This window comes from Trichoplax adhaerens, genomic scaffold (assembly GCF_000150275.1).
Source record: "Trichoplax adhaerens TRIADscaffold_7 genomic scaffold, whole genome shotgun sequence".
In the NCBI taxonomy this organism is placed as follows: Eukaryota; Metazoa; Placozoa; class Uniplacotomia; order Trichoplacea; family Trichoplacidae; genus Trichoplax; species Trichoplax adhaerens.
In genome coordinates this window covers 415,336-428,727 of record NW_002060949.1, presented here as the reverse complement: position 1 = coordinate 428,727, position 13,392 = coordinate 415,336, and the positions used below count along the sequence as shown (strand labels likewise).

At 34.1% G+C, this 13,392-nt stretch overlaps 3 protein-coding genes across 3 annotated transcripts; 1 reads left to right on the top strand and 2 right to left on the bottom strand.

Annotated features, from left to right (window-relative positions):
- Window positions 1-1,205: 1,205 nt before the first annotated feature.
- On the bottom strand, window positions 1,206-2,555 carry TRIADDRAFT_57825 (uncharacterized protein; the record flags this gene model as incomplete). Its single annotated transcript, XM_002113879.1, has 3 exons — window positions 1,206-1,284; window positions 1,714-1,867; window positions 2,222-2,555. The coding sequence occupies 3 exons, from the start codon at window positions 2,553-2,555 to the stop codon at window positions 1,206-1,208; spliced, it is 567 nt and encodes a 188-aa protein (XP_002113915.1).
- Window positions 2,556-3,103: 548 nt separating this feature from the next.
- Window positions 3,104-4,452, top strand: TRIADDRAFT_50448 (uncharacterized protein; the record flags this gene model as incomplete). The annotated part of the gene is made up of 4 exons (XM_002114197.1): window positions 3,104-3,266; window positions 3,485-3,544; window positions 4,174-4,277; window positions 4,366-4,452. 4 exons carry the CDS (start codon window positions 3,104-3,106, stop codon window positions 4,450-4,452), a joined length of 414 nt encoding a protein of 137 aa, XP_002114233.1.
- An 843-nt stretch (window positions 4,453-5,295) lies between these two features.
- Window positions 5,296-10,203, bottom strand: TRIADDRAFT_57823 (uncharacterized protein; the record flags this gene model as incomplete). The annotated part of the gene is made up of 23 exons (XM_002113878.1): window positions 5,296-5,358; window positions 5,460-5,595; window positions 5,714-5,874; window positions 5,955-6,071; window positions 6,150-6,281; window positions 6,368-6,435; window positions 6,539-6,632; window positions 6,729-6,878; window positions 6,985-7,120; window positions 7,183-7,337; window positions 7,460-7,567; window positions 7,612-7,709; window positions 7,861-7,897; window positions 7,972-8,039; window positions 8,136-8,220; window positions 8,291-8,412; window positions 8,494-8,636; window positions 8,719-8,809; window positions 8,895-9,026; window positions 9,134-9,262; window positions 9,369-9,473; window positions 9,556-9,810; window positions 9,921-10,203. 23 exons carry the CDS (start codon window positions 10,201-10,203, stop codon window positions 5,296-5,298), a joined length of 2,868 nt encoding a protein of 955 aa, XP_002113914.1.
- Window positions 10,204-13,392: the final 3,189 nt, after the last annotated feature.

Here is a 13,392-nt window from a genome sequence, read left to right as displayed (position 1 = left end):
CCGCAGACTATATACAAAAAATTCATTGTGCAGTCGTAATAATGATTGCATCTTCTAAATTTTAAAGTACTGGATAATCATCCAAGACATTTGCAACCGACTGTAGTGATACTGTTAAATAAGCTATTGTTGTCAACGTACTATGTACTGTACAAGTAAATTAGATATAACTTAAAAATAATCACAAAATCTAAGACAGTGTAGTGATGCACCCATATTCGATTATACGGATAGCTATATTTGATATAGCTAGGTTACTTTGAATAGATATCATCGCGAAGCTAATATTAAACGATTGCTAACTACTATATTAGAAATTGTTGATGACTAATAGTAGCCAGTTGACTAATTATGATACAAGATTTATATGGCTAGAAAAACTATAGTTGTTAAGATGCCATGCGGAGAAAGGGCCTAGACGTTAATAGGAGAGTAGTGACATCTTAAGTAGAATGATTCAGATTGTGGAAAATAATGACTTACTATTAGAGAAAAGTATTTTGTTTGATGACTCATGTCTGATTGTAAATTAATCAATTTGTCATAAATGGATTTAACGAAATGTTTATAATAACCGCAGAGATGAGCTCACGGAAGAGAAGAGACTTCACTTCGCTTTGAGCTCAGAATAGTTTAGATTTGGACTAGGTTCTTGTAGTAATTAATTATTGCTCCACTATTCCTAAAACCTTGCAATAAAAGCCTTTTAGAAAATACCATTTGACTAAGAGAGTTATTGTGAGACGCATTTATTAGACAGTTAACAATAATAGGTGTAAACCGTACAAGCAATGTTTATAGCAATTATTATTTAACTATATTGATTTCTGCGTCGTAGAATATAACAATAATCACAGAATTTTGCTCTCAAGCTAAGTTCTGTAAGTGTTTAGAGACGTTGTTTATAACTTTTATATTATAAACAAGTTGAATAACGTATTTAAGCAGCAACGTTATTCTATTATTATCGTTCTTAGTCCCTCTTTTCTGAGATCTGTGGTTGTAAGAAGATTTTTCTTGTCTGTCAGAGCTTGTACTATTACGTAGTATCTTAATCGTTAGAGAATCAGTAATAATATCTGCTATTATAAAATTATTTATGTAATCTATATGCTAATTACAGTTAGCAGAACAGGCTTTGTTAAACCGACTGAGCCGTATCGAACTGCTATAGCTCGGAACATTATTTAAACAGTTAGAATTCATCAAATTCTTTCGTAATCAATACCAAATCGACTACCCGATTTTTCAATGTTACAAACTCCAACTTCGCTACCCCACCTACTGTATTGAAATCATGAAGTTCTAAAGAACACAACGTCATAACTATTATTACTAACTGCATGACACTGTATCGAATCAGAATATTGCAGAAGTATCTAATATACCTATTTGATGCAATAATAATATATAACTTAAACTCGAAAGTAACACAGAAATGTCAATCAAAGCGTAAGTACGATATAAGTATCCTTTAGCCTCAAAAGCGTCATAACTTTTCTTTCAATATCTCGGTAAGCGATTGCCGATTACTAGCGGTATTCCACCAGTGTATTACTGGTATTACTATATAATTTGTAATGCCAAATTTATACAAAATGATTTTTGTATAGAATACTTCAATGAATAATTACGAATACACTGATCATATAAAAATAATACTATTACATAGATATCTAAACATATTAAATGTTACTAAATCACATTTCTTACCATTTATGTCCCGCAAAAGAATAACCGTTTTGGAAAATCTTGCGCACACGCAATCGTATATAACCTCTGGAGTGACATCCGGCAGGCATATATCGTAAAGTCCAACGATGGCATGTAAGAGATCCCGATTTGAAATCTGAAATCATTAATACGCCTTTATAATAAATCAAGCACCAAAAGTCAACATCCATCCGATTGATTGAAATGTGAAAGTTCGACGTCCATCACGTTCAAATACGTATTAATGTAATAATATATACTGTAGTAAGCATAACACCAAGCAGCTAGTTAATATATTCATTTTCCTTTAATATAAATTAACAGCATAGTTGAACGTATATCTTCGGTACTTAATTAAAGCATACGTGCACAATAATAAGTTTATATTTATTTATCTGCGGTAGCGAGTTCTCTACCAACTAAACCCTAGCAATTAATGCATATTAATTGGGCAGTAACAACTTCAAATTTTCTTCATTGCCTCTGTAACTATAATTTTAATTTTCACCTCCTACCATTACAATAAAATTCGTTGCTTTTTGACTGTCAATAACAACATGCAAGCCGTCACAATTACCAATATTTGCAGCATAAATGCAGACATATATATATATATACACGGATGCATTAAATCCAGTCTTTTGATAGTTTGATCTCAAATCCTCTCTTACCGAGTCAATGATCCTTCTTTCACTCACAAGCAATTTTCTAAAATCAACAACAATTCCAGATGTTTCAAAATTGCTCGACCTGTCGCCAGAAATCTTTCGAAATGTTCGTTTTGGTAACTCCTCTATAATCCCAATTTCTGTATTCTTACTGTGGTGCCAGCTGGAAGCCATCCTACAAGGTTATTACATGAAGGAGCTCAAATGAAAGCCAGATGCACGCATACAGTATCTAACACTTAGTTTAGTATTATTTTTTTCTATTAATTATAGTTACTTACTCACTGTGTTAATGTATCACTACTAACAGGTTATTCGCTTACAACATCCTAATTTGACTGACAAAGACGCTACACTGAACTTTTCAACTATTAATAAAATGACTAATGAAATATCTCGCTTGGGATACTTCGCACAAAATATACTAAATATACTACTGTACAGTACTATATTACTATATTGTGGTGCTTTATTTATTACACTATATGATAATATAATTCTTCATGCTCGTATGTAAAGAAACATCAGCATTAGTTTCACTCTGTAAATGCAGTAAATGTACGGGATTTACCTCTGATCAGACTCTATGCAGGGTAAGATAACTACGCAATCTCAATACTTTAGCCAGTGGAGTCCTAATGAATGTACTATACTGTACATATACTCTGTAATATATAAATATTGCTTACTGCACAGTACATCGTTACTATAGGAACGAGATCATGGCTGACACTAAGAATCGGACAACGGTTAACAAGAAGAAACAGATAGACACGGAACCACTGAACTTCGTTCATCAGAATGATATCCTTTGCGAAACTATCAAAAAAGAGCAACGCCAGCAAAGGATCTATACTACCTTTAATGTAAACCCTTATAACAAACGTAAGGCAATAAATCATGGTTGATCTTATTACGGAAAAACTGTTTACAATACGATTTATTTATTAGTGAAAAGCATCTCTGTATTTCTATCACAAGAGTATAATATAGACAATCATATTATCGTCGCTTCCCGATATTTTTTTAAAGCCATATAACACTTCAAGGTAGAAGCAATATTATAATTTAATCCTAACGTCGCCATTTTAATCCTAATATAGTTTACACACTAACAAGCAAAGTCAATGAAAATGAAGACTTCAACGATAGCAATACAGACTGTAAGTGACTGTTATGTTTTTATAGATTCGTCCTACTTATGAGTTAGCTCAAATTACACTTTGAGTTTTAAAATGTAATGCAGAAGTTGGGATTTATTTTTAAAATATATAACATATATAACTAAACAGTAGAATGTAACCAATGCAATGGATAGTGCAAAATGTATTGCAGAAATCTATATGTATATGTACAGGACTATGCATTGTATGTAAGCATAGACAAACACAAAATGCAACTAAGGCACTAGTTTTCGTGCTGTCGGAGTAAAGTCATAAACACATAATAAGTTAATAACGCAATATATAATTTTATTTTCAATGTTGATGTTACAGTACTTAAGACCTAATTCAGTAATTCTATTCCCACTGAAAGCTGTTCGATAAAATTTGAAAGGATGGCACTTTAAGTAGACTCGATGTTCATGACAAATGTAAAGTATTTGTGATGATTCCAGTTAGCGTCTGTGTTGCATAATTTTAAAGCGTAAAGTAAATCTACAACTTTCAGATTTTTAACTATTGCATATAAGCTTTATTTTCCATAACAATTACCAATTAAGCCATCAAACTGTACCGTATATCATATGAATCATAAATCTTTATTCTACTGCGTTAACTACACAATATAGCAAATTTTCTCGAAAAAGTGAAGCATTCGCATGATACACCCAGCCATAAATACATGGAACCACAAACTGAAGCTCAAGAAATAGGATGGTACACCGAACCTCTGGTAATATTATTTTAGTTTGTCAATGCAGATAGATACTGCGATATAATATGGCAGCCTTTATTAACCTGACATTAAATCATTGCTTCAGATACATTCCAAAGACAAACGCATTCATCATCCACGACAAAACACAGAAATAACTCGGTACATGGATATCGCATGGAGAAAACAATAATTTCCGAAGTTCACGAAAAATCGTTGATTCAATTACCAAAAATTAACTTTAAAAATTGACCAAAAATAAAACGGTTGCATACATATAGATTGTATAGTACAATTAATTTTTACAGACAATAGAAAAATGCTAATAATTATGATCATTTAGTATATTAAAAACACCACAACTTATTCAGATAATATAAGTGAATTTGTAATATATTTGCATAACTAGGCAATATGAAATTACAACATTAATTTATCTTTAGATATTGGCATTTTAAGTACGAAATAAAAAATATAACTTATAAACTTGAACGGCATGGGCTTATCTGACTGTTTTCAATCCATAGCATCAATTTTAATTAATCAATTACTATATTTAATCCTTATATTGGATCTTAATTTAAAATTTATGTACTATCATCGAGATTAATGTCATTGTATGAGATATATAGAAACAATTCTGTTCCTGTATTTCCGCTAACATTTCAACTTACGACGATATAAGTAAAGTTATTCTTCTATGTATTATAGTGATACACAATACATGTAGGTCACAAATAAACTCAAAAAAGAGCAAAGAGCTGTGCTACAGTAAAATACCAATTAAATTTTCGTAATCGCCGGACGATGCGTTATCCGCCGAAGATATATAAACCTAACCGAAACACCTGCCTTTGACATTACCTATATAACACATATGCTGCACAAGAATTTTTGCACGAAATAATTAAGCGTAAGCAGCAGCACTTAAAAATGTTTTCCGTGACGATTTTACTGATAAAACACGATATGGTTATCTTAACTATTATAGCTGGTTATTCATAAAATCAAAAACTTCATTATTATCCTAAACGCGCTACAGCAATCCAGTATCTTGAGTGTATTTCACGACAACTTCAAAACAGAATCGTAACTGCTCCTAAAATAAATTTAATTCATTTCAAAATGGAAATTTATCAGCAACTGAAAATAGTTCGGCTGATAAATCAGCTCTTCAAAAGACGCAGCATAAGTTCTTACTTCTGACTGAACTAATCCTCGTCTAGCTACTCTCATTGAAAGGACATCAGAATAAATATCAACAGCCTTTTCTTCAATCGCCGTATTCAACGCAGAGTAAATCGTGCAGAAAGTTCCACTTTGTCCTCTGCCATTACTGTTAATGACATACGCGAATTATAATTATAAACAATAAAATGAAACTAAGACAGCATTACCTATAGCTCAACATCAAATTAATGTAAAAATGTATTGTGCTTGTAATATTAACGTACAGGCATTGAACAACAATAGGTCCTGGTTCGCGAACTGTTTTTATACATTCTTGCACACGATTTACTAAATTAATAATCGTAGAAGCTTGGGCTGGCGCTTTATCCTCATCTTCCCAACCACTGAGTTGAAATTGGCTCATTATATTAGTTTTAGAATGATTCTAAGAAAAGATAATCAGATAACATCGTAATGAATAAACGCATGAATAAATCGAATCACTGGTAAATGGAATTACTAAACCTTCTCTGTTGCCTTTAATTGTCTTATAGTTAGGTCATCTACCGTCGCTACTTCCAAAATCTCAACCTTAATGTTATCGTATACGTCGTGCTTCTTATTAGAAGGCCACCAATAAGGCTATAGAAGCACCAATGTTATAAAAATGATTAGCTATCTACATGTATTTTCAATAAAACATAAATCAAATAAGTTTACCGGATGATTACTAAATGATCCCAAGGTAACAACACACGCAACGTTCTGTTCCATGATTAATTTCCAAAAATCATTTATAGTATTCGGTAGTGGATATTGGGTGACAATAAATTCTCTTGCTCTTAAGTAACTCTGTAATAAGTGTTTTGCTAATATTACATCACATCAACTAGCAGCATAATAAATGTTGCATAGTACAGCATCATCACAAAACTTACGTCAATAAATACAGCATTTATATAGTCTGAGCTGTCACTGCTTGAAAGTTTAACCCTATATTTATCCCCTGAGTCATAAAATATATAATTATTAACGCTGATACACTTTCATACAACGATAAATATAAATGAAAACTGCCTATTTTAGAATATTAGACTTAAGGACTTTACTAGCTAAGATATCAGGAAAACGATTTTTGTTTTCATTTGCAGATAACGAAGCTCCAGCGAAATCATCATGTTCTCCCTCCTGACATCGTAAGCACTTTACCAAAACGAAACGTAGCTTAAATATTCATCGGCTGATTTCGCATATACTAATAGCAATCTCGATACTAATCTAATTCATTTGGTATGTTACCTGAAACATGATGGTATAAGGATTGTTTTTGGAGCCCGATTCGGATGTATCTGCCCGGCTTACGAAGGTTTGCAAATTCTTAAGCGACATTTGCGTATTGCCTCGTATTAGAGCATCAAGTATTGCTTCGTATACAAATAAGTATTCATTCTGAAATGAAAAATCAATACAGAAACAAAAATTCTTACTGGCCTTAAATACAAATGATCATGGTGGTGTTCAGACAAAGCTATCTATGAAGAACAACGTCACTTACAACACGGACTAAAATGTTTTTTCGATGATGCGACATCAAACCAACGTTTTCTAAAACATCAATATCACCTTGCTTGCGGGCGCGGTCAAGATTGATATCGAGTGCAACAAACATAGCACAACGACTACTTCCTTCACTATAAATGAAAATCACCATTCTTAAGATAAGATCAAAAGGCGTATAGGTAATATGCCATACCTGCTATGAATAACGATAGGACCAGCATCGGAGGGGTTAAAAGCATGTACCAGTGACCTAAATCTAAAAAGCCCTGTACTGGATTCAGGTATACCACCGTGGGGCCAAGCAGTGAAGTGAAACTGTTTCACTTCTTGCTTTTCTACTTCTCCAACCTGCATAGTTTTGGAGCAAATACTAATTTAGAGAAAGTTTATGTCACGTAACAGTATTAAAGGTTATACACTACCTTTTGCAAATGAAAAGTTCTGACTGTATAACAGCTCCTCTTGCTTACGTTCTCTAGAGTGACACATACATTACCATAAGTATCCTTTTCTTCTGGCCAGTACTTGTAACATAATTGCTGAAAAAATTTAACAGGTACACGTAAGGCAAATTTGGCCTAAATTTATAAACCTAAGAATCAAATCCTTTTGAATAATTAACCTCGTCCTTCTCAGATAACTCTGTGAGCATCACTATTGCACAGGTTTCCTTTTCCCAAACCATGGTCCAGAAATCATTGCATGTTGACTTTAGAGGACCTAATTTCATAGTCAGTTCTAAATTTAGCTAATCCTGGGAAACATTATCTAACAATCTACCCATCTTTACGATTAACTGATTAATAACTCGAAATTATCTTCAAGCCATATATGCAATTTAATTTTAGCCGCCAGGATAAATTGCAATTACCTTGAGTTACTATGTAACCATTAGGTTTCATGTATCCCTGTTAAATCAGTAAAGCATTAGAAAAAGCTTTCTGTTCCCTACTATGAATCATTATAAGGAATCTTTACTAACATGAACATGAGAAGCATTAATATACGAATTGACTCCTCCATCGCCGACTGTGACGATTGAATGATCATCTAGGAAATAAATCATTTAATCTGATGAATAGGATCACCGATATCGTAAATAAAAAATTGGACGTTTACTGTATATTATATAATTAATAAACGTACAACTAATAACACTTTGAGAACGATTCTTTTTCGCGTTCCCTTTCATGTCTGCAATAGCATGGGTCTCTTTACAAGGAGGGATGGACTATAGGAGCAAGGAGAATGAATGCAGTCATGCCACTTTATATCAAAGCAACCGTTCCAAATTTACTCACCTCAAATTCCTTTAAAGCAAGAGCCGAATCTTCCTTCAAAGCGTTAATACGATCAAGCAGATCCTTAACAATTATAGGTTTAGTCGGGATCTTAATATTTTGAACCAATGATGCCTTTTGCGCTAAAATGTACAAGCGACATAGAGGTATTACTGTAAGCCGTATCGACCAAATTATGCAACTTTTCTCCGTGTAACAGTTACCTTTGGATACTACGTATTTATACTGTCCTAATCGTGACCGGATTAAATTAGTATCTAAGGACGATGGATTATCACCAGATGCATCAACAATGACGACAGGATCTGGTGATTTGATATTAGCTAAAGCTCTAGCGCGGCGACGGCTGCAAAATAAATTAGCATTAATTTGGTTTCTGGAAACAGTTGATAAACAATTTCAGTATTGTAATCTACTACGTTTGATACCTGTACCAAATGTAAGCAATCACTCCTAAACTAACAGCAGCAATAATTGCGACAACGACACCAATTATAACAACTACGGAACCGCCTGCAACTGTTTAAATTAATTAGGATTTAGAAATCGAAGAAACAGTCATCGCAGCAGTAATTTTTTTATTAACACAGAAAATAATAATAACCTTCTTCACAGTAGATTCCAGAGTATCCAGACTGGCACAAACAACCCGTCTTTGACTGACAGCTTCCATGATTATTACACCCATTACATTTCAGTTGACAATTTGGTCCATAGTTGTCAGCAGGACACGAATCTAATATTAAAATATAACCTTCATTCTTACGACAGGAAATGAGTATTACATAATTTATTTAATACCGCCTGTTTGTCTACAGGCAGTTTCAAAAAACCTCAACCTACCAGTTTTACAGCTAATGCCAGTTACTCCAGATGGACACATACACCCATACATATCGGAACTGCAGTACACACTTTCTGGCTGACAAGCAAATTGGCATGCAGGCCCACAACGAAACGGAAGACTGCAAGCTAATAATAATAGAGATTGTCCTTTAATGATAAGCTTTAAGCGTATCTAGTTGCAATTTAATCATGTGATAACAGAATGAATGACATTTGTAGATTTACAGTTAACCTGTCTGGCACGAAGTACCATTGAAGCCTGGAAGGCAACCGCAACTATTGTCTGTCATACAGATGGCTCCGTTGAGGCAGTTTTGATTTTGGCTACATTTTTTCTCTGTAAAGAATAAAATAAACTAATACCAGAAGAGCAGAGATTCCAAGGTATATATTTCCGATGTACTGTACGCGTAACTTACCTAAAACAGTTAATGTCATAAAAGCACCAGTAATATTAGATTTGTCAGATGCCGGATAAATCACTTCATAAACTCCGGCATCTTGTAATCTCAAGCTATCAAAACTACAGTTGCAAGCATTGTCACATCGGGTATAACGTGAGCCGTTGTGGTACCATATATAATTACAAGTTACGACATTATTCGATAACGTGGTTAACACTAAGGTATCGCGAACATAGCCAACTTGTGAAATAATTGATGGCTGTACAGGAGCTAAATAAATAATTAAAAACAGAGGTGTTAACGGCTTCTAAGATCTAAATATATCACAACTGAAATCGTTAATGCATTAATTAAAAGGTCGAAATTAAATATACCCTTACATGCAGAATGAGTAACTCCAACCCATAAAGTCTTCCTTTGGGGAGAATTACTGGCTGTGCTTGTTGCTTGGCATTCATATACACCAGCGTAACGATAAAAATCGTTTAGAGAATTCCACGGCAAGATTAATGTTGATTCACCGGACTTATTCTGTATCTGATACTGATCCGTGCTGACATGAAAAGGCGATACACGAGATGAAACTCTAGACCAAGTAAACTTTGTATTATCATTGTTAGTCCAGCATCTAATAGAGTAAAAGTCATCCTCATCAAAGCCCATCGGCAGGCGATAAGAACAATACAAAGAGAGACCTCTTGTACAATGTCCTGATGAATAATTATAATAAAACCAAAAGGGATATTAGTTGTCAGTAAGATCATAACTGATTTTCCAGATCGCGTATTATTTACTTCGGAAATATTATCTGCTGCATCCAAGCGCAAAAAAGGACTAATACAGTTCTGCAAATTTATATTTAGGTTAATTGAAGATATGATGCAGCTACAGAACATATAAATTCAAAGAGTATCAAGGGAAAATCAACGTTCTTCGACATTATTCAACGCAAAGCAATTCACCAGCGCTGGTCTAACCCCGTGCGATATAACATACGTTATGAAATATATTGGGATCAACTAGAAGCAGCACCGTCGCCTACTGTGCGAAGGATAGCGTTACATTATACTTTAGTATGAATACTACAGAAAACTTCATAATTAATTTACTGTTAATGCTGATATAAGGAACATACACGTATAATATAGCTCGCAGTTTGTCCAGGATAAGAAGAATCTACTTTACAATAATTACACCACAATTACCAGTGGGACAGCAGGATTAACCAGGACTGCTAGAAAAAGGTCTTTTTTGGTAGTCAATGACTTGAACCTATCAGCAGTAAGTCATAGGGGATGGATAAATATTGTGCTGTACTTGATACGTAAAAATACGTAAATTATGGCGCTACTCCATTTGCAGTTATATTAAGAGCACGTACTGTACTACCTTACTTACAGTACAGACCACTCATCCAGTCATTCATAACTACATAATCTACTCAAACACTACTCCGCGTCTCCACGTATTTCACTCGTTGTCCCCGGTACGGTACAGTGCTTGCCCGCAGATTGAAAAACTATCATCAAAATTAATCGGTATAGTCATTTGACAACTAGCTACTAGTACAGCACAAGGATCAACATGAATCTGTCGGCACAGTAAGATCGTACTTGCAGAAGTGCAGCGTTCAGAGATTCAAAATTAGTAGCTTACGACGATAGGCGATCATCCGAAGAGTATAAGCGCACAAAATAACTTGCCTACAGGCATAAATAGACTGTAATGTTTAAAGTCCGGAAATCATGAACAGTGCTACTACAGTGCTGTATCCTTCATTTACTGGACGGCTCGTGCACAGGCAGTTATTAGCTATAGGTAGTAAAATTAGATCAACTTCCCGTAAAATGTTTCATTCTGTATACCGATATTCATTGTCAATAATACAGCCATGACTTTTTCTTGCATTTCACTATATGGCGTTATTATTGATACTAATATTATGTGCAAATTCGTTTACAGTATGCGTAAGTTCAATTAACTATCAAAACAAAATGTCTTATCCCACTAATCAACGACTACGTCTACCATATTACTCAATGTCGTAATAAGCGTCTCCGAGCTACGGTGTTAATCAACACCAGTGTTGCATATTCGAACGTTGACTAAGCCTTTTAGCCTGGATTTTTAATTAAGTAAGTTTTAAGAAACTGAAAAGACGATATCTTCAGCATTTGCAGGTTCAGTCATAGCTAAAAAAAAACACCTGCACTCCTGCACATTTGCCGGTTTAAACTGGTTATTTATCAAATGAAATCCACACCGAAATATGAATAGCTAGACGTCTACGATTCCATCTCAGCCATATTAGCGATAATAATTATTAACAAACCTGTAATGGACACGATTACAATAAAGGCTAAACCAAAGCCAATATTTAAAATCCTTGACATCTTCGCCGAAGTGGAGGATATAAAGATATAGTACGTGCATAAAATTACATTATAATTAATTATTATTATTATTATTATTACTTTATTGTTACTGCTATGGTATACTGTACTGTACTGTACAGTACACTGTACCGTAGTACTGTACTATCATACTGTACTGTACTGTACATTGTACAATACTGTATACTGTACATGTACAGTATATTGTACTGTACAGTACCGTACAGTACTGTAGATTTAGTAAAGGTCTCTAATATACTGTAGACGGACGGACTTCTTTCACCAAACGAAACCGTCAATATCGAAAATGACTGCTTAGTATGGATCTTCTGACTCGGTTTTCTATATCACTATTGACGATCTTATATGGCTGTTTCTAAGAAGAGCTTTAGTAACCAATAATAAGATTCAATGTACTATTATACAGTACATACAGTACAGTACAGTACTGTACTGTTAATTTAGAAAAATCAGGATCAGCCGTCTGCATACTGTACAGTACAATACTGTAAGTTATCTTGAACCGTACAGTACAGTACGGTACTGTACAGTAGAGGTTGGCAACATTGGCACGATGTACTGTACTGTACTATACAGTATACTGTACTGTAGTGTACAGTATGCGGTACTGTAGCGAGGAGTAAAGATCCGCGGCAATAGATTTGAAAAGCTTTAAGACCCGAGCGGTAGCTGCGGAATTTTGATTGACTGTTATTTAACTGCAAATACAGAATTAAAAACTATTTCAGACTTTGGGTAGTTTAATTGAATTTCTCGGCAGCTTCTCAATTCATCTAAACTGTGAAAGTACACTGTCTACGCTGGTTACATCGCGTAAGTAGAGGTAATTAAGTTATTTTAAAATCCTGCGCTTTATAGTAACGGTCTTATAGCATTTAAATATTTTATTTTAACATGAATCGGCTGAATTCAGTGCGGTACTGTACTTAATCAACCGGCTTTGCACGTATAGTGCACACAGTGTGTTCTTGATGTTTTAATTAATGTTGTAGTGGGATCAATTTGATTTCACTATACAGAGTTACACTCTGTATCAGTGTGTGGGTTCATCTTTTTAAATTTCTCAAGGTCCAAACGTCGCTAGCGTAAGATACCATTCTAACTGTAGATAGCCTTCAAAACTAAACATTTATGCGTATCTTGAATAATAAAATTCCCCAATACAATAATAATATCCATACTGTACTCGTAATGAATTACCATATCAGCTTTACAGGTGAACTCTTAACTTAATTAAAGCCTTATAAGTCCTGTTCAATTGTACCTATGAATACTTAAAACCTGAGATTCTTGGCTTAGTTTTCTGCAATGGTGTTCATTGGACAATAAATTTCGTAATGTCTTTTCCTTTATTTATGCATTATAAGCCTTCTAAAGATTGCTATACTATAATCGCAATTAATTGCAAAGACTTATACGGTACTACAGTTGTACACTC